The sequence below is a fragment of the Centropristis striata genome, chromosome 2 (genome assembly GCF_030273125.1).
Source record: "Centropristis striata isolate RG_2023a ecotype Rhode Island chromosome 2, C.striata_1.0, whole genome shotgun sequence".
Lineage (NCBI taxonomy): Eukaryota > Metazoa > Chordata > Actinopteri > Perciformes > Serranidae > Centropristis > Centropristis striata.
Genome location: NC_081518.1, coordinates 10279136 through 10305309, shown reverse-complemented (window position 1 = coordinate 10305309; position 26174 = coordinate 10279136). Strand labels below are relative to the sequence as shown.

The 26174-nt window shown below is 39.6% G+C and overlaps 2 protein-coding genes across 2 annotated transcripts; both read left to right on the top strand.

Annotated features, from left to right (window-relative positions):
* The first annotated feature begins 148 nt into the window (after positions 1 to 148).
* supv3l1 (SUV3-like helicase) lies at positions 149 to 9216 on the top strand. Its single transcript, XM_059346106.1, has 16 exons — positions 149 to 580; positions 708 to 785; positions 2308 to 2415; positions 2515 to 2629; positions 2772 to 2940; positions 3201 to 3312; positions 3723 to 3800; positions 4547 to 4638; positions 4755 to 4935; positions 5249 to 5342; positions 5837 to 5956; positions 6097 to 6196; positions 6330 to 6410; positions 6698 to 6874; positions 7586 to 7734; positions 7873 to 9216. The coding sequence occupies exons 1-16, from the start codon at positions 301 to 303 to the stop codon at positions 8234 to 8236; spliced, it is 2298 nt and encodes a 765-aa protein (XP_059202089.1). The 5' UTR covers positions 149 to 300; the 3' UTR covers positions 8237 to 9216.
* Positions 9217 to 10664: 1448 nt separating this feature from the next.
* On the top strand, positions 10665 to 23083 carry LOC131981676 (hexokinase HKDC1-like). Its single transcript, XM_059346079.1, has 21 exons — positions 10665 to 10747; positions 11759 to 11921; positions 12522 to 12679; positions 13287 to 13409; positions 13494 to 13589; positions 13735 to 13834; positions 14896 to 15079; positions 15173 to 15328; positions 15425 to 15658; positions 16336 to 16477; positions 16563 to 16719; positions 17145 to 17293; positions 17791 to 17910; positions 18054 to 18146; positions 18450 to 18549; positions 18905 to 19017; positions 19127 to 19293; positions 19472 to 19627; positions 19910 to 19997; positions 21172 to 21317; positions 21453 to 23083. The coding sequence occupies exons 1-21, from the start codon at positions 10685 to 10687 to the stop codon at positions 21586 to 21588; spliced, it is 2844 nt and encodes a 947-aa protein (XP_059202062.1). The 5' UTR covers positions 10665 to 10684; the 3' UTR covers positions 21589 to 23083.
* Positions 23084 to 26174: the final 3091 nt, after the last annotated feature.

Below are 26174 nucleotides of genomic sequence, written 5' to 3'. Positions count from 1 at the left end.
ATACATTAATTTATTAATTGTTTGAGACAAAAATGTTCTCACCTAGTAGCTTTTATCATGAGTAGCTCTTATTACGTTTAGCAAACAAATAATGTTATGCGAAATATGAACACAGGCACATTTGCGGACAGCTACAAGGCGGCTGGTCCTGTCCCACGTTGTGATTGCAGGAAGAGGACAGTACTGACCGTCCTCTAGTGAAGTTTGCTGTGGGTAATTAAAAATATTTAGACCTGCTGAACAGCATGGAGCAACAGTAGCAGAAGGAGCTAACACCCGGGACACAAACGACTCGCAGCGATGTCAGTAAACCGGTGTACCTACTTGTTTTCTCGGCTTCAGCGCCACATTAGCGCCCGGGCAGCCCGCAGCAGCGCAGGCAGCTGTCATGTGTCCTCTGGCTCTGGTTTGTTGCTCAAACAACATCAGGCTGGTTTTGTGGTCTGCAGCAGAAATGTCTCATCTAAAAACTCGTCTCCAAAACCCCCGGACACCTCTCTGTTTGTCCCCATCCCCCTGAAGACAGACTCCTCGGCAGATGGGGGTGTGGGAGTAGAGCTGACACAACCGCTCGACAAAAGTAAGTCAATTTATCAAAGCTGAGCTCTCTGAGTTTAGGTATTTCTGCGTGTAAATCCTGTTTATATTGTTTGCTGTCTAAAAATAATAGTCCTAAAACTGTTATTTTGTGTGTTTCTGTGATTCAGTTGAAATGCTGAAAGTCCTGAACCGGTTTTATAAGAAGAAGGAGATGCAGAACCTGGCAGCAGATCATGGCCTGGATGGTGGGACACTAATTTACATATTTTCAAAGAAGTCATTGTTTTCAAAACATCTAATTTTAACGCCTTTGTAAATGTAATTTTTGTTATGAAAAGTAAATCTTTTAGTGATTTTTCTGAGTGACAGGCCATAGGGTTATTTAAAGGCCAAATATTGTATGCATAGGCTAGTAAGAATGCCTGAAAAGATTTGGTATGTGTCCCAATACATAATATGTCAACTCCAGTATATCAGAAATACAAGGATGTCCTGCGGTACTACGCACATTCTGCTGTATGCAAACCAGCAAGAATTTGTGGTCCACAATCCTCTGTATAGCATACATGAGCAAGAGGGTCAAAGTTCAAGGCATGGTATGACAAAGTAATATATCCAAAATGTATGCATACTGTATGCAGCAACATGTACTTTGTTAAGGCTGCTGCAGTATGTACTAAGGTAAAAATAAAAAGTCTGTGATTTTGGCATAAAATGTAGTTAGGCTGACGTCTATTGCTGTGTGTGAGAAGATTCTGCATACTTTAACAGAGTTTGGGCTTTTTTGGTGTTTTTTGCGACACCAGTTTGCAGTCACTAGAAAAGGCTTGTTTTTAGCAGGAAGATCAAAACTTATGTTGTCATGTGCGCCTTTGTACTATACTGAAAGCCTGTCACATGGAAAGCCTTTCCTGAAAATATACCTTTTCAGCAGGAATCTGTTCCATCAGCAGTCTCTAACTGGAGTGATGATGTCACGGTCAAGCCACAGTTTCGTATGGCAGATCCACTGGTTACTTTTTGTGCAACCAGCACATCAGACCATCATTTTATGCAAATTCGTCTGCACATCAACAGGCATGTTGGAGACTGATGCATTGAAAACAGTTCACATGGCTCCACAAAAAACAGTGACGCACTTAAAACTTTTTGCTCTGCTTATGTGCACACTCATTCCTACCAGACTTTCACCTGATGTCTCATCCTAGCAACGGGTAATAGAGATAGCATATCTATCTGTCAATCCATCTATCTATGCATGTGCCAATTTTATTTTGAATGAGGCTCTTTGAGTGACGGCTGATGGTGAGAAGTGGCAGTCCTGGTATTGTCCAGAGCAACAAAAACACCCAACCTTCCCACATCATTTAAATTCAACTTTAACAGGCAATAGCCTGTTAAAACAAAACAAATAAAACATACAAAATAAGGATTCATAAACTTAATACATAAATATGTGTCTAATTTAAAAAGAAAGAAAAGAGTTGCTATAATATAAGGTGTTGGTCAGTGGTCACACATTTGGGCTCGTCATGTGATGAGGTCATGCTGTCAGCAGAGACCTACCCTAAGTTTTTTTTTTATGCTGATGTCAGAATGATGTGGACAGAAATCTAGTCAGCATGCTTTGTATGGCAAGTCTGATGTGTCTTTTGGTGTGTATTTGTGTGTGTGTGTGTGTGTGTGTGTGTGTGTGTGTGTGTGTGTGTGTGTGTGTGTGTGTGTGTGTGTGTGTGTGTGTGTGTGTGTGTTTGTGTGTGTATGCAGCTCGTCTGTACCACCAGGCCTTCATTAGCTTCAGGAAGTATGTCCTGGAAATAACATCACTCCCCGCTGATCTGCACATCATCCTCAGTGACATCTGCTTTGGAGCAGGTTTGTCCGTTTTTAATTAAACCTCAAGATTACGTTTTGTCAAGACACAATATTAATTAGTTCAAACGTATAGTAAATTAACTTTTTGTTGTTCTCCAGGTCATATAGATGACATCTACCCATACTTTATGCGTCACGCCAGGCAGATCTTTCCCATGCTGGACTGTATGGATGACCTGATTAAGATCTCAGACCTCAGAGTTCCTGTTAACTGGTGTGTATTACAGAGTGTGACTCTATGCTGTTTATACATCTGATATTAAGGGTAACAGTCTGGTACCAACACCTTTAGTTAAACTATATTGGCTGTAGGTTTCAGTAGGTTGTTACCGTGAGTGTTTTTGTGTTTTCATCAGGTACCCTGAGGCTCGTGCCGTCCTTAGGAAGATTGTTTTTCATGCTGGTCCCACTAACAGCGGTAAAACCTACCACGCCATCCAGCGCTACCTGGCTGCTAAGTCTGCCGTCTACTGTGGCCCCCTGAAGCTCCTGGCCCACGAGATCTTTGAGAAGAGCAACAGTGCTGTACGTATTTGTCTTCATCTGTTTAGTTTAAAGCAGAAAGCCTGTTTGATTCAGTAACAACAAACCGCGGTGCCTTTGCCCGCTTAGTACGGTTAATTTGTGCTGATGTGAAAGCTGTCAATCAAACCCTGTTTCTGGACCAAACAACAGTTTTATCTCGTCCTCACCGTACTGTTCTGTTGACTATAATTCGTGTGTGTGTGTGTGTGTGTGTGTGTGTGTGTGTGTGTGTGTGTGTGTGTGTGTGTGTGTATTCACAGGGTGTGCCATGTGACCTTGTTACTGGAGAAGAGAGGACCATCGTGGACTCAGAGGGTCAACCATCGAGTCATGTGGCCTGCACCATCGAGATGTGCAGTGTCACCACACCTTGTAAGTTGGTTTAGTTATAGTTATCAGATTGTATAAACTCAATTAAAAAAATATATTTTTGACTGCTGTTTTTTTTTCTTTCCAAATTAATTGTCATTGCTTTTTAATCACAAAAAATAGGAAAAGGAAAGGAATCTTGCCTTTGTATGGGTCCAGTTTTTGAGTTTTTATTATTTTGAAGTAAAATCTATCTACTTTTGTACTGGAGTGTTTCATTAAGTAGATGACATTTTAAATCACTGTTACACTTACTGATATTTTGGATTGGTCACTAGAAACAAATGTTTCACCTGTCGAAGTTTAGGCACTGATGGAAATTATGTGTCCATTGATAAATGAGGTGATTGATTCACCTACAGTGCACAATCCAGTTTGTTTTTTATTGTTTTTTATTGTGTGTCTGTCTTCAGATGAGGTGGCTGTAATCGATGAAATTCAAATGATCAGAGATCCGGCCAGGGGCTGGGCCTGGACCCGAGCACTGCTGGGTTTGTAACACACACGCAAAACATGGATTCATGCACACACACACACACACACACACACACACACACAGAGAAGACCTCTTGCTTATGCTCTCTTGCTCTCTTGGACCCTGTGATTTTTTTTTTTGGCCTCAGACTTAACTAATAACCATCCTCTAAAGCCTTGGAGCATTTATTGTTCCTGGCGACTGAAATCCATCACATCAGATTCATCGTAAATGTACACACTGCATATAGCGTCACTTTTGTGTTGTGATATGTATCACATGTGCATCAATTGTGTTAAGAAAGTGGTTGTTCAGATTAACATAAACATTATTTTCGATGGACATTCAGTTACATCCTCTTGAATAAATTAGTCTCAAAATGAGTCCAGCAAATGAGACTAGACTGGACAATTGATCAGCTAAGTTATGCATTTTTAAATTGCATGTGAGGATTGGTGTTCATACTTAGAGGTACAACTATTCCAATGATTTATGAGAGGGAAAGGAATGGAAGGAAAGTTAATGATACTCTTAATACTTAATATTTACAGTTGCAACTGTAAAATTCATGATAGTAAATAAATAAACTTATTTTCACATTTTGACAAGTGCACACAAACAGTATTTTTATGCATAAGATCACCTCTTACCAAAGTAATGTATTCCAACCTTGCTTGTTTTCATCATACCTTTGATTTTATTGTTTATTTTGAATTATTATATTTTGCAACTTTGGCAGCTGACATCTTTGTACCTGTGTAGGTCTCTGTGCAGAGGAGATCCATGTGTGTGGGGAACCCGCAGCCATCAACTTTATCAGAGAGCTGATGTACACCACTGGAGAGGAGGTGGAGGTGAGGCTCTAATATGTGGGCCAGCAGGACGAGAGGAGTGTCACTGAAGTTATTCAATAGATTTTTCAATCATTGTCTCTGGGTAAGCTCTCTCTCTGTGCTCTCTCCCTCTTAAGGTCAACACCTACCAGCGTTTAACTCCATTCACAGTGCTGGATAAAGCCGTGGAGACATTAGACAAGTTGACACCAGGAGATTGCATCGTGTGCTTCAGTAAAAATGACATCTACTCCCTCAGCAGACAGATTGAGGCCAGAGGACTAGAATGTGCTGTCATTTATGGGAGTTTACCTCCAGGTGAGTTTGGGGATGATGTGGTGGTAGAGGTTTGTTTTTGTGTGTGTGTGGAAAAGACCCAATATGTGAATCATGGTATTGAATGAATTAAAAAAATGTTTTTTTTAAATTGAACCCCTCCATGAAGCGTCTGCATGTTTATTTAAGTAAGAGGTGTTCGCGTGTCATAAAAAGTCTTTGACATCAACAAGATTTCAGTGCATGATACAAATAAAATAAATGAGTATTTGAGCTTTTTATGTGATAGAGACTTCTGTAAATGAGCTCCACACTATGTGACAGAGATCAAGCTTATTTATTCTATGATTTACAGGCACCAAGATGTCACAGGCCAAGAAGTTTAATGACCCCGATGACCCCTGCAAGATACTGGTTGCTACTGATGCTATTGGCATGGGCCTAAACCTGTAAGTACCATCATCCAGACATCACATATTACTATTAACCCTCTGAAGCCCAAACAGTCTTAGGGTTTCTTTTTCTCCTGTCACATTTTATTCATTGCGGCCTTGTTTTTCAATGCAATATAAATCCCCTGTGCCTCTGTGGAAACAACACAATCATGGCTTGAAGTGGGGAGAACACAAACATTTCTTTTGTGCAGCATAACACAGTTATAAGGCCATAAAAAAATGTTTTTAATGCAGGTTAAATTTCTCTCATCATTTCTTTGATAAAAATGAAAACAAAATTTAAATCTGTATGTACATTACCAGTAGGCTTTACATATCGAACCATGTACATTTTTACAGCCTATACTTCCAGCCTCTCTTGTCCTTTTGTTTCAGCTTTAGCTACAGTGGCTGTGTAATGGTCACATTGTAATTAAAATATTGTGTAGATTCCACCAACTCAGCTCACTTTTATCCATTTGTCTCCCTCTCCTCCCCTCTGTCTCCAGGAGCATAAGGCGCATCATCTTTAACAGTCTGGTGAAGCCGAATATTAACGAGAAAGGGGAGAAACAGATGGAAACCATCAGCACATCACAAGCTCTGCAGATCGCCGGCCGCGCAGGGAGGTCAGTCTCATTTCCTCACATATTATCCCCCTTCAGAAGGGGTCACAGGTTGGAGAGAAGATTAGATATTAATATAGCAAACAGTTTCAGTTTCTGTGAAGCACATTTTGTAAACCTGTTTTTTTTGTCTCATCTCCCAGGTATTCCTCCAAGTTTAAAGAGGGAGAAGTTACCACCATGCACGGAGATGATCTTCTTGTTCTGAAGGAAATACTCAGCCACACTGTAGACCCCATAAAGGTGATCATGTACACACACACACACACTCTCAGTTAATCCTGAAAATCCAGCTTCATTGTGTATCCATCAGTAGAATATAACACAAAAATATGCATTTTAATGAATGTAATGCATCTCTCCTTCCCTGTTTCAGACTGCAGGTCTCCATCCTACAGCAGAGCAGATAGAGATGTTTGCGTATCAGCTACCTGATGCTACGCTGTCAAACCTCATTGTGAGTGTAGCCACTTATTCATCCATTCATTCTCCTACCTTAGAGTTTTTGTGTCAAATACATATCTCTCTGTGTAGCAGATGTTTTTCATTTACTTTTGAGTTGATATGAATTTGGGCACATGACTGTTCTCCAAGCAGAAGTACCATATATATCTTGACAAAGACCTGTTACAGTACAGTGTCATCACTCTTAGAGGTCTGATTTTTTTTTTTTTTGGTCCCCAACCGTATCCTTAATCAATGTCATATGAAGTGATATGACTCCTCTCTGTCTCTTTCTTGCAGGACATATTTGTCAGCCTGTCTCAGGTGGACGGGATGTATTTTGTCTGCAACATTGACGACTTCAAGTTTCTGGCTGATATGATTCAGCATATCCCACTAAACCTGAGGACACGCTACGTCTTCTGCACCGCTCCCATCAACAAGAAACAACCTTTTGTGTGCACCTCCTTCCTAAAGGTGAAATAGAGGAATTGAAGGGAGGTTGTTTTGAAAAGCAGTGAAAGCTTAATGAAAGAGAATGAAAGCAAAAATAAGTCATTAATAGTCATTTACAGTGGAGTCTGGGTTTATTGGGGTCAGTCTGAGGTGACACAGTAAAAGATGAGACAAAACATTTTATCAGTAATCATCAATCAGACATACGCATGTTTGCTGCATTATTTCTTGGCATGTAGAAATTGCATTTGTTTTTATTTTAATAAACAGAAAATAACTTTAATGTCAGACAGCAGAAACTGATTCAGTTTACAAAAAATAAAATGTAGAAAAGTCCAAGGAGGGGTAAATACTTATAAATAAATATGTAAATATGCACTAATAAATATGCACTGTACCTTTGCTCTCTCAGTTTACGGCTATATCGTACTGATAAAATCAGATTAGCTCTAGCATTTAGTTACTGTCCTCAACAAGTAACCTTTGAGATTCAGGGTCAAGTTGGAGCTTTTAATACTGGCTCATGTGTTCAAAGGAAGCAATTGATGTAAATGCATAGCCACATATTTCATTGCAGTAATAATTACAGCATAGTTTTGGTAATACAATTTCTGTGTTAAGATTCTACATTTGGATTATTTGTTTCAACACATTATCTTGTCTGTTAAGCTTTGCATACTGTCCTGTACTTACAGCTGTGTTGCGCTGATCTGAATTTTGTTTCTCTTTCAGTTTGCCCGCCAGTTCAGTCGAGGCGAACCCCTGACCTTTAACTGGGTCTATCGCCATGTCAACTGGCCTCTGTCTGCACCCAAAAACATAAAAGACCTGGTGCACTTGGAAGCTGTTCATGACGTGTTGGATCTGTACCTCTGGTTAAGGTAATGATATGTTTTTATATTTAATATTATGGAAAGTTGTTGTTTGACCAGACATGGTGCGGTGAATTTTATCATCATCAGTTTTCTACCTGCCAAGTCTTCTGTACAGTATAACATTATATATTTTTTTCTCTGTAGCTACCGTTTTATGGACATGTTTCCAGACACTGGCATGATTCGGGACATCCAGCGGGAACTTGATGACATCATACAAGAGGGCGTCCATAATATCACTCGTCTCATCAAAGCCACTGACCCGTCCATCACTGGCCCACTACAGACACAGGGCAGCAGACAAACAGCCGGTGACGGCCAAAAAGATTCGACCAAGAGCATCGGTCATAGGGAGCGACTGGCCTTAGGGGGGATAATGAACAGCTCTCTGGCCAACCGCCTGGTGAAAGACGGGCTGCTGACTCATGAATTGCTCCAGCAGCTGAAGAAGGAGTGGTCAAAAGACTTGTTAAAAGACAAGGAAGGGAAAACAAGAAAGAAGAAATGAAAAACACACATGGTCGATGCTGTTCTCATGGAGATCATTCACTGATACAAGCCCTTGATAGTTCCTGGTGGTTTGTTTCAAATAATCATGTTTTCCAGCCATGGAGGGATCATAAAAAAACTTTGAGCTGAAGCTATAAAAATGAAAACACCAAAATGTAGTTTGAACACAAGAGCATTGTTTGTTGCGGTCATCTGGTCTGGACTGAGGTTTACACGTGCACACTGGGTCATTAAATGCTCTCATGTGATTCACTTGTTTTTACAGCGTTAAAATGTATCGTCCCAATTTTAGTTGGAACACAGAATAGCTCACAGAATTACCTTAGAAACTAAATTAAAACTGCTAAATTAGCCCGACAACAAACTTTACTGGTCTGTCTCACTTGGATTTGGCTAAGAAGAGATGGCTGGGTGATTGTGGGAGATGGTCATGTCCTGCCTGAGCTAATGGCCCATTGTTCTGACTAGAAAACTGACAAGCAACATGTTTTAAAAACAGTGAGTCAGTGGAGGGTCAGTCAGTGGCGTAAATGGTGTTTGAAGAAGCTTTGTTACCATAAAATGTTTTGCCTGCACTGTATGAGTGTCTATTAGTTTTCTGTCATTTTATTTAAATGTAAAACCTCAGAACAGCATGAGTATGTATTCGGGCTGGGTATATACTTTATTAAGTATTGACCAAAATAAATCCAGTATCAAAAGTTCTCCAGTCAAACTATACCTTTCTGTGATCCTTTTTTGAACCCAGATCTAGAAAAAAAAAATCACTTTGTATGGTTTTGCTCGCAGTCAATCTGCATAAGAATTCTTCAGTTGAGCTCAACGTGTGATTGGTCCACTACCACAGCAGCTCGACCCATAAGGACTGTGCTGTTGTGAGGTCGAGTGCTGTGGATTTGACTGAGCTGGCAGTTCAGCGTTTATTGTATAAATGTAAAAATCATTTGCTGGTGACATTTTACACAAGTGAACACATGATGACAACATTCTTATGAGTATTGAATGCAAAAAGAATAAACAGGATCAAACAAATTACTTTGTTGCTTTCAGGGCACTGGTATGATCATTTTTGATATAATACCCAGCCTTTATATGTATCCAACGTAGTCATGCAATTCCTGCCAGTGAAACTAATCTGAAATCCACTTCCTGTAAACATTTCAAATGGATTGAATTTTCAGCGCTGTTAGTGTCTAGTGTGAGGAAATGCTATATTTTTTTCTTGTTTGTTTGTCAAAACATTAGTCAATTAAACATTTGCTATATTTTAATAGTCTTGATTTCATGTGTATTTTGTATTATGCAGCTCACACTGTAGAGTTTTAAAATACCGCAATGCCACATAGGGGAAAACTAACTCTGAAGAATGGCTATTGGCATAATTTAGTTGGTCAGGAGGCAAAAATATAAGTAACTAGGACTGCACGCATTACTGAACGGGCCCTCACAGTACACGCGTGTCGGGGCATGCTGCCGTCGGGGTGTGTGCGTTACAGGGGCCAGTCTATACCACCCCTATGAATTTCATTGCTTTAAGTGTCATAGTGTGGCCACGGTGCCGAATATGAAATTAGACTGCCACCACAGTGCCACCTAGGGGCCGATCAATAAAACCTTAAAGGGTTATCCTCAGGAGGGCATTGACAATAATTGTACCAAGTTTTGTATAATAATGCACAAACTATCCCTTTAATCCTCATACAGTTTCTGAAGGAGGACTCTTAACTGATATGTATAAGTTAGAAGAGGCAGGTAGCAATGGTGGAAAGTAACTATGTACATTTACTCAAGTACTGGACTTAAAGTAAAATTTTGAGGTACTTTTATACTCCACTACATTTTGAGACATATATTGTACTTTTTATTCCTTTACATTTAGCTGACAGCTTTACTTACATTTCAGGTCAAGATTTAAAATGTAAAACATGATAAAATTTAAAATGATTACCCATTTTTATAAATTAAACCATTAGACCATTAGTACTTTTACTGAAGTAAAGGATCTGAACACTTCTTCCACCACTGTCTTTTTTAATTCTTTACTTTTAAAAAAAAACTTTTTTTTACATTTAATTTGACATATTTAGCTTTGTTTTAATTTGGTATCATACAGTTTATAGAATAGACTGTCTTTTACAAAACATAATAGCACAGGGTTGTGCCATAAAACAGATTGGAGTAAGTGATGTGATCAAGGGGTTTGGTTTGTTGTTAATCATTGAGTTGGAGTGGAGGTTGGTCTCTGCTCAGTGGACTCAGTCTGTGGGAGCAAAACAAGTCTGTCAGGAGGGAAGAAGCAGTCTTTGCTTTGTTTTAATATGCGCACACACTGAATGTCTTTTTCATCAACATTTCTCTGCAGTGTGAGCAGGTGTTTCGTGTGCTGATACAGGAGCACAGACTCATTAACCAAGTAACTGGAGCTTCAGTTTGGTGACATAAAAAGATGTTTCTTGCTCAGCTTGTTGCTTTCTACTTCTCCAAACTCCAGGAGGACCCCACCAAGAAGGTAAGGGCTACTCACAGTTTTACATGAAACAGCCCAACTTTTTTGAATCAGGGTTGTACTTGACTTATGCTTTGAAACACATTTTTTTTAAAAAGAATGTGCACTTTTCACTTATTGCTTTTATGTAGTGCTGCACCATTCACTACAAAAGGTGTGGCAGGAATAGTAATATGATTTAAAACAATTATTTGTTTGTTTTTAGAGACAAATTGTGATATTTGAATCCAGCACTTGACCTGGTGAGACGTGCCACAGCAATCTTTACTATATCTAAGAGATAAGGCAGTAGCCTGTGCTGTAATAAGTTGATCATGGTGCTGTATTCATGATACTGTGTCACCATCATCTCTACTGAGCAATGATTAACATGTCCCTGCTGCCAGTGTCACTACTCCTCTGTCTGTGCAGATCAACACTCTCTCAGGAACAACATATTGACACTCCCACAAGGCACTCACATTCATAACACAAATACAGTGTGAAATGCAGCCAAGTGTAAAGACCTTGTCCCTTAAAAGTGTATACAGGGCGGGGCTGCATGGGAAAGCTTTTTTGTACATACTTTTGTTTTTGTCATTTAGCAGTTTCAAAGAAGTCCATAGTTTATTATGCGTCCCACAATATGTCCCAGACTCATGCGATACTCCCTGGATTAAGTTACTGCTCATCACAAAATGACCTTTGAGCTTTTGATACAAGTATTAAATCTAAGTTTAGCACAAGCTACAACAAATCTTGTGATTTAAAAAAAAAAAAAGCCACATGTAAACCTTCAAGAAACCAGTATATTTGCTCATCACAGATAATTCTTGCAATCTAATGCAAATCTTTACAACTGTGGTTTGAATATACTCCAGATTTGAGGGTTAAATAAACAACACAAAGTGAATGTAAACTTGTTCTGCTGCGCCTTTATGTGAATTACTTGTGAAAGAATAAATCGGCATGCCTCATTTCTCATTGCTTCTGTTTGTTGACCATTGGCTCTGTTTCCTCCCCATCATGTTCCAGGTGGACAGGTTTCTGTACGCCATGCGTCTCCATGATGACCAGCTAAGTGACATCTCGGCTCGTTTCCAGGCTGAAATGAAGAAGGGGCTTTCAGCAGAAAGCAACGTGGCAGCAGCGGTGAAGATGCTGCCAACACACGTCCGTGCCACTCCTGATGGTTCAGGTGACTCACATTATTGGCTTTACACACTTTATCAGTTGGTTGTGTGGGTCAGTGAAGAAACACATAATGCATAACTGTAGCCAGGGTTGGGTCAGATTACTTAAAAATATAGTCAGTTTCTACATACGAATTACTTGGCATAATAATATAATCCACTGGTTAACAAACACAATGTAATCAAAAAAGAATACCTAGATAATGTCAAAATCAAATGGAGAAGATATTGCACCCAAAAAATTGGACACAGCCACAAAAATCTGACTTCTACAAATTATTTATACTTTTTTTCTCTCTTCCAACATCTCAAAAACATTTTCAGTGCAAATAAAATTAATTTTGCATATGCAACATTTAGGGTTGGTCAAATCAAATGACACTTACAAAAACAGCTTCTTTAATGACTTATTGGCATTTCATATTTCTTCAATCAATAAATCCGCAATGTGAAAAATTTCACATTTATTCAAATGTAATCTGGGCTGATTATAGTTACTTTTTTTTGCTAATCTGACTACATAATCCCATTACATGTAATTGTTGTAATCCAACACCGCATACAGTACAATACAGGTCTCACATTTCTGCCTCTCTTCTCCACAGAGAAAGGACAGTTTCTGGCGTTGGATCTTGGAGGCTCCAGGTTTAAGGTGCTCCAAGTTAAAGTGAGAGAGGGCATGGGGATCAGGAGGGGAGGAGTACAGATGGAGGAGAAGGTCTACCCCATACCGAAGGAGCTACTCAATGGGAGAGCAACGGAGGTAGGGAGGAGAGGTTACGGGGATAGTAAAAAAAATAACAGAGGGAACAGGAAAGGCATGCTGGAGCTGCATGAATGTCAAGAAAAATGGCAAAAACAGTAATCAATCTGTACACCTAACTCATCCTCCAAAAACTGGAAAACAACTTACAGGATGGCATCCATCCCCATCACTGTAAATTCAGTTACAGTAGCATCCTGATAGGGAGAGACTTAATAAATAAAATCATCAAGTAGATACAAGAACACTTTTACCCCTGAAGCCATCAGCCTGTATAACATGCAGCTTACTCAACAGGTCTCCACGCTGGTCTCTTGCACTTTGGCACTTTAAAATTGAATTTCCTTGTTGATGATTGCCTTTATTAATTCAACTTTATTATTCATTTTGTCTCAATGTGATTGATGGGTTTTAATGTGTTTTATTATGATCATTTTTGCTATTTTTGTAAGCTATCCTATACTATTGTTTTTAGTGTTTTTAGTGTTCATCAACAAATTAACTTAATGACCAGAATCTGCACACATTTTCAGCCATCTTCTTAACTTTTTCCACCTCTGTCTGTCTGTCTGTCTGTCTGTCTGTCTGTCTGTCTGTCTGTCTGTAGCTATTTGATCATGTGTCAGAGTCTCTGAAGAACTTCCTGCAGGAGAAGAAGATCAGTTTGGAGAAGAAGCATCCTCTGGCCTTCACTTTCTCTTTCCCCTGTGAACAGCCTACCTTAAATCAGGTAGTAATCCTCTACATTCATCTGGTTTTCATGACCTGTACCTGCACTATATGTTATCTTTATATTTTCTTTCCTTCTCTGTAGGGGCTATTGTCAAACTGGAGTAAAGACTACCGGGCTCGGGGCCTTCAGGGTAAAGATGTGGTCCAGACCCTCGAAAGTGCTATTGGCAGAACCGGGGTAGGTTATTGCATACTGTTACTCACCCGTGTATGATGCACAAACTATTTTTCATGTATCAGACAGGCTGGTAAAGGTACTGAGACATGACTTTTGATGAGGATAATCTTTATTATAGTTGATGTGATAATTACTCACTCTGCAGGGTATGGATGTGGAGGTGATAGCCTTAGTGAACGACACTGTCGCAACCATGATGACCTGTGGTTTTGATGACCAGTACTGTGAAGTTGGACTCATCATCGGTGAGTATCTTTAGAGTAGATATCATCATATTCACACAACTCACTAAACTTGTTTGAGGCAGCAAACAACTGAACTGATACTGCTTGGTAGCTGATACTGTACTCTCAGTGTGTGTGTGTGTGTGTGTGTGTGTGTCCTTTGTGTTTGTGCCAGATAAACATCTTCATAATTCAATCAACATTCACATTCTTATCAGTTTTTCATCCACATTTGTACTTTCTGTGCATAAGGGTTGCAGCGGTATGATTTTTTTTAACAGTATGATAGCTGCCCCAGGCATCATGGTTTCACAGTATCAGGTTATATGGTATTACATAATTTCTATTATTACTATTATTACGAGAGGGACACGATCTTGAAGGTGGAGCACCTGAGGGAAGGGAGGTCCAAAAACCCTGAATTTACTGTAACACAACTTTATTATTTACTATGACCTTGGAGGGTTTTTTCAGTTGAACAAATGCTTTTTTCATAATTGAAACTTTAAATCATTTTTAAATGACAAGTATGTGAAAAAAACTCTCCCCTTTTAAAATAAATACTATATTTTTTATATTGATATTATTTTAAAATACTTGACTGGGAAATGGTATATCACTCTTAACCAACTGTGCATGTGCAGTACACAGGAGATGGAGGAAAAATGCAGCCATATGAAGCAATCGAACAAAGCAACAGTCTCAGAACGAACAATAGAATTAAACAGACTTTTTTTGTTTGAAATGAATGTTTCTGGGCCTACTATAATAAAATAATAAATGTTCTCAAGGAGTTGTTGCTCCTTTTGTTAAACGGCTTCTCCCTCTAGTGGCTCATTGTATTATTACATGTGTGTAAGAGGGGGATAGTTTACGTGTTTGGTTTTGAACTCTGTGTGTGTGGTCTTGAACCTGTGTGACTTTTTTGAGTGGAAATGTTTATGGTATGGATTTTATAACATTAGATTTGATTTAACATTGTGTGATAATATTAAGATAGAACATAGAAAAGATAGAAAACGAAAGAGCAGAGATCTTTGAATAGTTCAAAAATGGGTATGATGTATGTTTGTGTGTTTTAGGTACTGGTACCAACGCGTGCTACATGGAGGAGCTGCGTCACGTCGACCTGGTGGAGGGAGACGAGGGCAGGATGTGTGTGAACACTGAGTGGGGAGCCTTCGGAGACGACGGGGCCCTAAAAGATTACATCACTGAGTTTGACAGGGATGTGGACGCAGCCTCCAACAACCCTGGAAAACAAATGTAAGGACAGCAGACTTATATCTTCACAAAATGAGACATGTTATGACACAGTATCAACCTTAAACTCCTCTGTTTCTTTTCTCCTAACTGTAGCTTTGAGAAGATGGTCAGTGGGATGTATCTGGGAGAGTTAGTGAGGCTGGTTGTGTTAAAGATGGCTAAACTTGGACTGCTGTTTGATGGACAAGTGTCTGATGCCCTGAAGACTAAAGGGCGGATAACTACTGCTAATGTTGCAGCCATGGAGGAGTAAGTTGTCTGTCTGTCTGTCTGTCTGTCTGTTTGCTTGTTTAACACTCCCTCTGTGTTAAAACAAGTGATACCATACACGTTTGCCTTTTTCAGGTACAAAAACGGTTTGAAGAACACCGAAAAAATTCTCCTGGATCTCGATTTGAAGCCAACATGTGACGACTGCACTGCTGTGCAACATGTCAGCACCATAGTGTCCTTCAGGTCCTCAAATCTGGTGGCTGCAGGACTGGCTGCCATCTTGACTCGGATTAGGCAAAACCGGAATTTGAGGACATTTAGGATCACTGTAGGTGTGGATGGAACAGTGTACAAGACACATCCACAGTAGGTTAAATCAGAAATACTCTATTGATCCCTGTGTGCTTCTATTTTAGAATAGAAATATATATAAACATAGAAATCACAGAACCACCATGTACATTTAATTATTGCATGAAAGTACCATGTTTTAAATGTTAAAGTCAGTACTGCACAGTTGAAAAAAAGTTTGGTGCAACTGGGTGGAATGAGTCTCACAAGTTTTGATGGACATATTGACCAAAACTCATAATCCTATTCAACTGGAGCACATCAATACAAGTTATTGATAACATTGCCAAATCCTGTAAAAATACATCTGTAGATATGCAGTACTGTGCAAAAGTCTTAGGCAGGTTTGAAAAAATGCCTAGAAGAATTGTTGCTGGTTTGAAGGTTGGTCACACCAAATATTGATTTTGATTTAGATGTTTCTTCTGTTCACTCACTTTGCATTTTGCTAATTGATAAAAATAAATTATTAACATTTCTATTTTTGAAAGCATTCTTATTTTACAGCATTTTTTCACACCTGCCTAAAACTTTTGCACAGTGATGTATCTAGATTAAAATATCATTATATATTCTTGTTTGTTAAATCATCCAAACCGTGCCATACATTGATAATGTATGATAGTGGTAATGTGGTTTTAGCTGCTACAGATTACTAAAAGAGGTTAAACATAAGACTCCTTCCATTTCAGATATCCTAAACGTCTCCATAAAGTCGTGCGGCGGCTGCTTCCTGAGTGCCACGTCAGGTTCGTCCTCTCAGACAGTGGCAGCAGCAAAGGAGCTGCCCTGGTAACAGCAGTGGCCCAACGACTGGCATCACGAAGGCGACAGGTCAGGATGCTGTGTCTGTTTCTCTGCTGAATGTTTGTCTTTACAAGTATCATATCTGACATAATCTAGTTTCTGTTATGTGCAGGTGGATGAGACGCTGGCTCCCTTCAGAGTAAGTCAGGAGCAGCTCCAGCTGGTGAAGACCAGGATGAGGGCGGGGCTGGAAGCTGGGCTGAAGAGGAAAGGCTCGTCGGCTATCAAGATGCTGCCTTCTTTTGTGTACCGAACACCTGACGGCACAGGTCAGAAACTAAAATGGAACACACAATGAACAAATAAAAGTTGTCACCAGCTTCGACAGTGTGTGGCTTTTAACTTATCTGTGTGTGTTTGTCATCATGGCAAACTGTGTTACTGTAGCAGTAACTACCACAAAAGCAGTTTTGGATACTTTGCCAGGTGTTTATACGTCTGTCTGCCTGTCTGCCTGCCTGCCTGCCTGCCTGCCTGTCTGTCTGTCTGTCTGTCTGTCTGTCTGCCTGCCTGCCTGCCTGCCTGCCTGCCTGTCTGTCTCTGGACACATTTTGTCAATGCGATAGTGTCCCAACTATGCAAAACGCAGTCACCAAAGATTTTTTTATTGCCCATGAATAAATTGAATGCAATTGGAATATCTAACATATAACTAATAATACATAATCTGTAATTTTTTTTTCTTTTTCATCAGAGCATGGAAAGTACCTCGCCTTGGATCTGGGAGGGACAAACTTCAGAGCGTTGCTGGTGAACTTTAAAAAAGGTCCGCAACAGAACACGCGGCTTTACCACAAGATCTACACCATACCAGAGGAGATAATGCAGGGATCTGGAGAAGAGGTAAGGCACAGAACTAAATAATACAGACAGAAAGCCTGGTAGCGGTAGGCAGAAAGAACACATTAAACTAGGGCTTGGTTTAGTGAAAATACTGATGATGTAGTCTGACTCGCCGGATGTAGACTGTTGGCATAAGCCTGCCATTGTGCGCCTATGTCAGACAGCATTCTCCTCTTCTGCTATCCCCAATATCTACTCTGCAGGCTCACTGCTGCTGCATCCCGGGCTTAGTGCTGCATAAGATGATTGTGATTGGTTTAAAGAAATACAAACAAACTGGAACATTTTTTACCTCATCCCTGAATGATAATGCATGCAGCCAAACCTTTCTCCAGTGATGTGGTCTGACAATACGAGACTACAGATGATGAGTTTATGAGTATCTAAATGACTGAGCAGAGAACCAATTACACTTCCACATTTTTTAGACAGCATTGCATGAAGGTACATACTCAATTTTTTTAATTTTCATTAAAAAACTGTCTTTCTCTCTCTAGTTGTTTGATCATATAGCGCAGTGTGTGAGTGACTTCCTGGACTACATGGGGATGAAGAACGCTCGTCTTCCTGCAGGCTTCACCTTCTCTTTCCCCTGTGAGCAGACATCTATTGACACAGTAAGTGCTGACATCGCAGTGTAAGTCTGGGGCCTGAATTCAGTTCTGAAAAGTTTTTTCTTTTAGCTTTTCAGAAAAACACAGAAAGGAAACACCTAAAACATCCATTTTGTAATCTTTTTTAACCTTTGTATGTTCCATAGGGCACATTGGTGAGCTGGACCAAAGGCTTCAAGGCCACGAACTGTGAAGGAAATGATGTTGTTAGTATGCTGAGAGAAGCCATCAAGAGAGCTGTGAGTTAAAGTACAACAGAACAGCAGATAGTGTTTTTTTATATATAGTGTTTTATATATATAATAGAGTTTTATAATGATGATGTGGGCTTTGTCAGGTGACTTGAAAGATTAATGCTGCGGTCTTTGTACATGTACATGTAGGAGTAAAAGAGCCTGTAAGATGCACAAAACAGTTTAATCACCAAAATTAAACTGATAAATGTACTGTAGAGTAAATTATATGGCAGCATGTTTTCTTGGGTGAACTAAATGCCTGTCCTTGTATGTACTGCATGTGTGTATATGTGTGTATTTTTGTAGGAGTTTGACTTGGACATAGTTGCAGTAGTCAACGACACAGTGGGGACCATGATGAGCTGTGCTTACGAAGACCCTGAGTGTGAGATTGGACTTATTGCTGGTATGTGAGTGTTTACATTTTCTTGTAGATCAAATATTGGCTTGTTGTCAGTAACCTGGTGTGATTTTATCAAGCGTAGGTCTTTGTATTGGAACTAACGCTGGAATTAAGTTCAGAGTTGTGCTCAGTTTTGTAGCTATTATAGTTAATTGTACATTTGGAGTCAGGAAAAGCACTCATAAATCAGTGTCCTCCTGTAATAGTAATGCATGTTTGTGTGTGTTGCTAAGCACACTGAATTTTGTTTTTCTGAACACAAGCTACTGAGTTTGATAGACAGTGTATATTCTGAATGCTTTCTTCGTTGTAAATGTAATGTTTGATATAACACAGACCACTTGACTCTGTTTCACAGGAACTGGCACTAATGTTTGTTACATGGAGGAGTTGAAGAATATCAAGAAAACTGAACAAAAGACAGAACAAGTGGAAAGAGAAGAGGGGACGCCCGATGGAGAGGAGGACAAGGTGGGAGTCTTATAAAACACTCAGTCTGTCAGTGAGCTGTGGTTATTTTTAAATTAATCTTTGGGTGATAACTTCTATATGTAACCACCTCATTTGTTTCTGCTCCCAGCATGATGCATGGACAGAAAGAGAGAAAAAGGAGGGGGATGCTGAGATACCAAAGATGTGTATAAACACAGAGTGGGGAGGTCTGGGTGACGATGGCTCTCTGGATGACATCATCACACCTTATGACACGGAGGTCAACCAAAACTCAATCAACCCTGGAAAACAAAGGTTAGTAACAGTCAGCGTGTGTGTCGACCTCTAGATGCCGCGCTTGTTCCCAGTGTTTCCAATGTGTTTCCTATGTGCATGTGTGTCTGATGCTCCAGTGACACTGTGTGTTTTCGATTAGGAGGTCACATGGTTTTTGTGAATCCAACAAATGATTTGTGTCTTTGTGAGCGTGCAGGTTTGAGAAGCTGACCAGTGGGATGTATTTAGGAGAAGTCGTTCGTCAGGTATTACTGGATTTAACCAGAGGAGGTTTGCTGTTCAGAGGACACGTCACTGAAGCTTTAAAAACACCTGGGATATTCCAAACACAGTACCTGTCACAAATAGAGAGGTAGGAGAAGATGAGTGTCTGTATATATACACTATATATCTGTATTTGTGTGTGAGACTGCATGTGCAAATGTATGCAAGTCTCTTTCAGATATTTTCCAATTTCACAGAATGGAAGCTTTGTCTCTTATTCAATGAAGCCTTTCAAATCTGCAATTCATACCTCCATATTAGCACACACACACACACACACACACACCAGGGGAGAATGTTAAGTGTGTATGACTGTAAATGTGTGGTTGTATTGTACTGTTATGTGTGTAACTGTGCTGTCTCCCCCTAGTGACCGCCTGGCTCTACTGCAGGTCAGATCCATTCTCCAACATCTGGGGCTCGACAGCACCTGTGATGACAGCATCATTGTCAAAGAGGTAGACGACAACACAAATAATAACTATGTCATGTTGTAGACGAGCATCTTTTCAACAACTGTGGATTTTTAAAATGTAATTTAAGGACATAATCTTTTGTTATACTGTAACTGGCGACTGTGCAGAACAAACATAATAATAATCTTTTGTGTACACATCCATCCTAGAAAATATAGCACGAAGTAAAAAACAAAAAAGGAAATTACATGATATAAATAGATACAGAATAAACAGAAAAAGGGATAGAGAGCCATAATGTGAAATGTGTTGGATAATAAAATAGGCTTGATTATAATAAAATAAGATCAATATAAGATAAAAATAGAACACATAGATTGTATAAAAAAACACACAATAATAATGGTAATAACATTTAAAATATTAAAAACAGTGCCCATATTTGTGACATCAGTTAGTCAAGCAAGAATTTTGTAAAATACCTCAGAACGTGTTTCATATAGGATGTAATCTCACTGCAGATCTTATCTGTATAACCCTAAGATGCCCAGAAAACAAGACCCAGTTTTTATTTCTTGATTTATTTCCCAATTCTAATGGCCACTGACATGCTTTAATGTAATGAGTAAGTTATATTTCTAGCAATTGTCAATTTGACATGAATATTACTTCACTTAACTACTCTAGCAGGCTCCTGAAGTCAGACCACATCTTACAAGACTTTTGTGTAAATCCATTAACATTAAATTCACTCAGTTACATGCAGTATGTACTAGATGAGTAGTCTCCTTCACAGTAGATACTTTGGGCGGCATTGCAGTGAGAAAAATTGTGTATTTGATTTACACTATTATCACAAAAGATGATTTTTTAAGTAATGCTAGTTAGCCAGTGTGCAGGGCCCTGGAACGAGCACACATGAATGCAATGCAGCCATTATTGAACCTTGTTAACAATGGTTAAAGTATATGGATGTAGAAATATATAATTCTGCAATCCCAGTTCTTGCCCCCAGCTTGTCTCAAATGCCAGAGAGAGGTTAAAAGTTTACATTTTGACACACTTTCCAGAAAGTCATGTTCTCTGTTGCAAACTCACTTTCAGTAAGATTTCGTTGGTTGAGGACTGATATGATACATTGTTTGATTCAGCAAACTGTGGCACCAACAGTCTGCTAGTTGTTGCAATAATAATAACGGTTTTCATTGTTATTCAGGTATGTGGAGCAGTGTCACGTCGTGCAGCTCAGCTGTGTGGGGCAGGAATGGCAGCCGTGGTGGATAAGATCAGAGAGAACCGAGGACTGGACCGTCTGAACATCACTGTGGGGGTGGATGGTGCCCTCTACAAACTACATCCACAGTGAGTTATTTTCATCTTTATTTGTTGTGGTGTGCTACATGCACAAAACTAGGATTCAGCTCTATTTTAATTTTAATTGTTTCCCCTTTATTTTGCTTCTTTAAATGACTTTTTTCCCCCCCTGCTGCTCTCTAGTTTCGCTGGCGTCCTCCAAGAGACTGCCAGAGCTTTGGCGCCTCAGTGTAACGTGAACTTCCTGCCATCAGAGGAAGGCAGCGGGAAGGGTGCCGCCCTCATCACCGCTGTGGCCCGTCAGAACCCGGAGATGTAACTTCACATGACTTAATTTTTTGTTATTTTTTTTATTTTCACTTTCATAATTTGGGAATTTCATTCGTACTGCTGTTCTTGTCGCCTGATGGTCTGGAAGAGAGAATCGTTTCACCAAAAGCCTTGTTTCATATGAGAGCCGGATGCCTTACCTGGGGAGCGTGCAACATGGTGAGGTTTTCGCTCCACGATCCCTCACAGGCTTCCCACCCACCACCATTTTTTTAAAACTGCAGCCCAGATAAAATGGAAGCACTGCTGGAGAGAGGCAATGTAGTTACAAGAACTGACATTGTCTGGCCATTTTGTCATAAGCCTGTCATTTTGTAAGTTCAGCAAACACCTTAATATGTATGAATGTATGATGTATCTTTGTAACATAACAAACAGCAGGCGGCATTTGCATGTTATTGGTCTATTATTTAGATGAACATCTAGAAGGTTACAGCAGTTGGTACCCAACAAAGCCAATGGTTGCAATCTGCCATAAAATATAAAGAAGATGGGAGCAACTATGTAGGGTTTTCCACCATAAATTGAGGCAGAAAAGGCACAAATTGGTGCATAAAAATTCACCAGAATGCAGGAAATAAACTGTTTCTACAATCAAAATTTAAATTAAAATACATTAAACTGTGATTCCAACTCTGGTCAGTTCATTTTAATGATAGCAGTTGTGATGTACTAAATAAGGAGCCAGAGTGCATTAAAAAAGCGTCATAATAGAACTTTTTTTATCTCCCCTGAGAGGTCCGGCTAAACCCACAAGTTGTCCAAATACTAGAAATGCCCCTGCTGTCTGAGGTTAACTTCTAGTTCCCAACTATATTTAAAGAACTAGATTCAAACTAATGTTTTTTTTTTGTTTGTTTTATACAATGACACAAAGCTTGTCAACCCAAAAATGTTGCTTATTTGTTGCTTCTTCTTGTTTATTATTAGCTGCATTAGCAATGGAATACACCATTTGAATTTCAAAATACATGCATGGCTGCCCTAGCAAAAAAATATTTGGTTTTTGAGGGCTCTAACCCAAAGCCTCCACTTTCCAATCGTTATCAAGTCAGCTGTGGGAAAAGTGTCGCACCCACAGCTGCACAGTCACACGCCAGTGTTAGCCGTGCACTGATTAGACTGATGCCAGGGCTTCTAATATCTAAAATCACACATTGCAAACTACTCAAGGTTAGCACTTAAAGTGCGACCAAACAAAAAGGATACACAGCTGTCATAAGACTCACTATGACAACTGCAATGCATGACTGATGATGAGCTTCAGTGCTCAAAATGTGGCCCGTACATGTGGAGCGAGGAACTGAACAATCTCTCCATGCTCTCTCTGTCTCTCTCTCCTGTGTTTGAAGTGTTTCTATTCAACTTTTACACTGCAGTAATTTGTAAAAGTTCGCAGTAATGTGCTGCCCACTGCTCCTTGCATGGTGTGTTCACTTGTGTGTAAAAAAGGATGCAGAGGTTGAATTTCCCCATTGTGGGATTAATAAAGTAACCTTCTTCTTCTTCTTCTTCTTCTTCTTCTTCTTCTTCTTCTTCTTCTTCTTAAGGCTTTGAACCAGATGGTTCCTGCACATTAACCTAATAAATTATTGTTGTTTTTTTAAATATATAATGTCTATTTAAGTATGATGCATGTTATATAAGGGAAAGACAAAAAGAATGGTTTAGTTTGTGCGTGTATGTGTGCGTTAGTCAGCAGTATCTCTGTATTGATGAAGGGCAGGAGGAGGACTGGAATGCCGCTGACCACATTTTCCAACAATTAAAACAACCAGCGCTCTGTTCAGTCATTTTGGACTGACTCTCGGTCCTTGTGATCGCCTGTCTCTCTCTCTCTCTCTCTCTCTCTCTCTCTCTCTCTGTCTCCCTGTCTCTCTCTCTGTCTTTATCTGTTTTGCTGGATCCTTGCCCGTTCGCCTGTGTCTTTATCTGGTCTGTCTGCATGGTACATGCTGAAATAACAGTACAGACAGAAACATTGAGAAATCCACAGAAAGACTCCAAAGTTTTAGAAATGTGATGTAGCAAGTGAGCTGAAGGTGTGTTTAAGTATCACTGATAACATTTCATTCCAAAGACCTGAATAATGAGGTCAGCCATACATCATGTCTTGTGTTTACAAGTTGTATTATAATCACAAACTACTGATTTGACAGTACTGGACACAATCCAATACAATAATCAGTGTGCTTATACTAATCCATTCATGACAGATTAGATGATGTGTTGAAGATGAAAGCAGCAGAGTGAAAGGAATGCAGAAAATCAAACCAAAAACACCAAGAAAGAAAGAGTGAAGGAAGGAAACAAATTAGTAAGGATTAAAGAAAGGAGGAAGGTAATGTATTGAGAAAGGCTGCGTGCTAACTGCAGTGAAAAAGAAGCTAATCTGTCAGGGATTAACATGTTAGAATGCTACCAGCTAAAGGCTACGACACACACTCACACACACAGACACACACAGAGTATGGTAATCCCTCACTGTCCTAGTAGTGACCTAGTAGCTTCACAGTTAAACCACACATGCACTGACTCTGCAGCTTCAATGCAGCAACCACAGCTGGGCTGCTGAATCTGCAGCTCGTGCATCACGACACAGTGAAGTAACTGATACTGACACTGGCACGTTCTGTCACTTGTCTCCTCCATTTCCCTTAATGTCTCTTTCCTTCTATTTTCACCCTATACAAATTCCCTCCCCTACACAGTTACTGTACATCCTCTTTTTCATTGTATCTTTAATTTTTGCTTGAATAACATTAAATGCCCACATCCCTCACATCTTCCAGTCTTCCTGAATGAGCATTCCTCTGGGTTCAAGGTGTGTGAGTCTCATTATACATTCACTTTCTTTGTGTTTGTGTGTGTGTGTTCAAGACTCTGTGTGGATGTGGGTGTGTGTCTTTGTCTCCCCTGGAAATCAACAATAAGAGCTTTGACACCCACACACAAACACAGAGATAGTCATCTGGAGATGGACAGAGTTGAAACGCTGGTTCTTCAGGGCCTACAAAGGGCTGAGCTCTGACCCTTTTCTGGGAGGATTGTGCTCTTTTTTGTTTAACATTCAGTAGTTTTCAAGTGGTGCAGACTTTCATTTTTCCTGGACACCCCTATATTGCCTCCAAGATACGATGAATCAAGGATTTGAACCTCTATCTGGAGCGGACTGTGAAAAAATTAGACCCCACGGTGCTCCTAAACATAATTGTGGTGACAGCTGTTGGACGCCGGCTCCGCTTGATCATGGGAAAACTTTATCACTGAAGGTAATTTAATTATCCAGATAGTTATATAATCTGGAGGATCTGACGCAGCTGGGATCAGGATTGTCTGTCATTAGTCTCCAGAAAACATGCAGGTAAACTTTAATTACAGAGCTTGAAAACACTGTTGTCTGTACTGCACTTTGACACTGGTTAACTTACTATGTCTCAGTTTTAGCAGGAGCAGACTGGCTAATGATGAGTTTTATATAATAATCTGTTGTATAATTTTTGCTTGCTTTCTGGCTCATGCGATATTTACAATGGGTGCTTGCAGGTAGCTAATTGTTACATCCCTATAATTTAGACAGACTAAAGAGGGAAACAGCTGCAGATGGAACAGACTTTCTTACAGCAGACATTCCAATGTTTTTTGCTCTTTCTTTGTTCCTGGCATTGACTTTAATTTGTCTTTTTTTTTTTTTTTTTTAATTACTCACTAAATAAATAACACAATGTTTCATCAATTTATTTTAAATTAAAATCAAGTTTTATAGGAGAAACACTGTTACTGCCCTGTAACATCTGCTTCTGTAGACCACCTTTCAATGCAGCCAGTTCGTTTTTTGGTGCAAGCAGAACAACTCTCACCACTGTTCCCTGCACATGAATGTAACAAGTGCAGGCAGGTTGGCAGAGAGGGTATGGAATGGCACTTTTGGGAAGGAAGAGATCCCAAGCAGAAGAGACAGATGGGTCCAATAACAGCAGAAAAAAAAATCACACCATTAAAATACAGTGAGATTCCTGCAATTGCATTAATGAACATCACAGATGGTGTAGTGTTAAGATATGAGCATGCAGCTTCCTATTAAGAGTACAAATTCTGGGTTATTTTCTATTCTAACAAAACAGAAATACCATGGAAATAAATCTGCAACAGCAATAATATCTTCTATACTCAACAATCAGACATTGTAGATTGTGTATGTGCTATTGTTTTACTGTGTACTGTGAACTGTGACATATAAATGCAGTCAGTGCTGCATCATTAGGCCATTCAAGAATAAAAAAACTCCTTTAAGAAAACTTAATTTGTACCAGTTTTTGCTTTCCATTTCACAAAATTCCTATTAGTCTCTTGTTTTTGCTTTTGTTTTCATAATTAATTCAGTCAGTCAGAGTCAGTTACAGAAATCATCTGTCTCTAATGTCTTGAAGGACAGTTCAGCAGGGCGTGGACTGGTCCTGGCTTCTCACTTTGCCGCACTGCTGCCTTTTAGATAAGGTATTAATGTGGAATTAACTCCACTGCCGGCATAGTAAGTGTATCAAGGATTAAAGATCATCTGTGCCTGTGGTTGTT

What these genes read in the sequence shown, in the direction of transcription:
- supv3l1 (XM_059346106.1), top strand. Translation starts at nt 301, where the DNA reads ATGTCAGTAAACCGGTGTACCTACTTGTTTTCTCGGCTTCAGCGCCAC. An exon ending in GACACAACCGCTCGACAAAA is followed by an intron (nt 581 to 707) that starts GTAAGTCAATTT and finishes TCTGTGATTCAG; the next exon opens with TTGAAATGCTGAAAGTCCTG. An exon ending in ATTGGCATGGGCCTAAACCT is followed by an intron (nt 5,343 to 5,836) that starts GTAAGTACCATC and finishes CTCTGTCTCCAG; the next exon opens with GAGCATAAGGCGCATCATCT.
- LOC131981676 (XM_059346079.1), top strand. Translation starts at nt 10,685, where the DNA reads ATGTTTCTTGCTCAGCTTGTTGCTTTCTACTTCTCCAAACTCCAGGAG. An exon ending in GTGCTATTGGCAGAACCGGG is followed by an intron (nt 13,590 to 13,734) that starts GTAGGTTATTGC and finishes CTCACTCTGCAG; the next exon opens with GGTATGGATGTGGAGGTGAT. An exon ending in ATCAACCCTGGAAAACAAAG is followed by an intron (nt 19,294 to 19,471) that starts GTTAGTAACAGT and finishes GTGAGCGTGCAG; the next exon opens with GTTTGAGAAGCTGACCAGTG.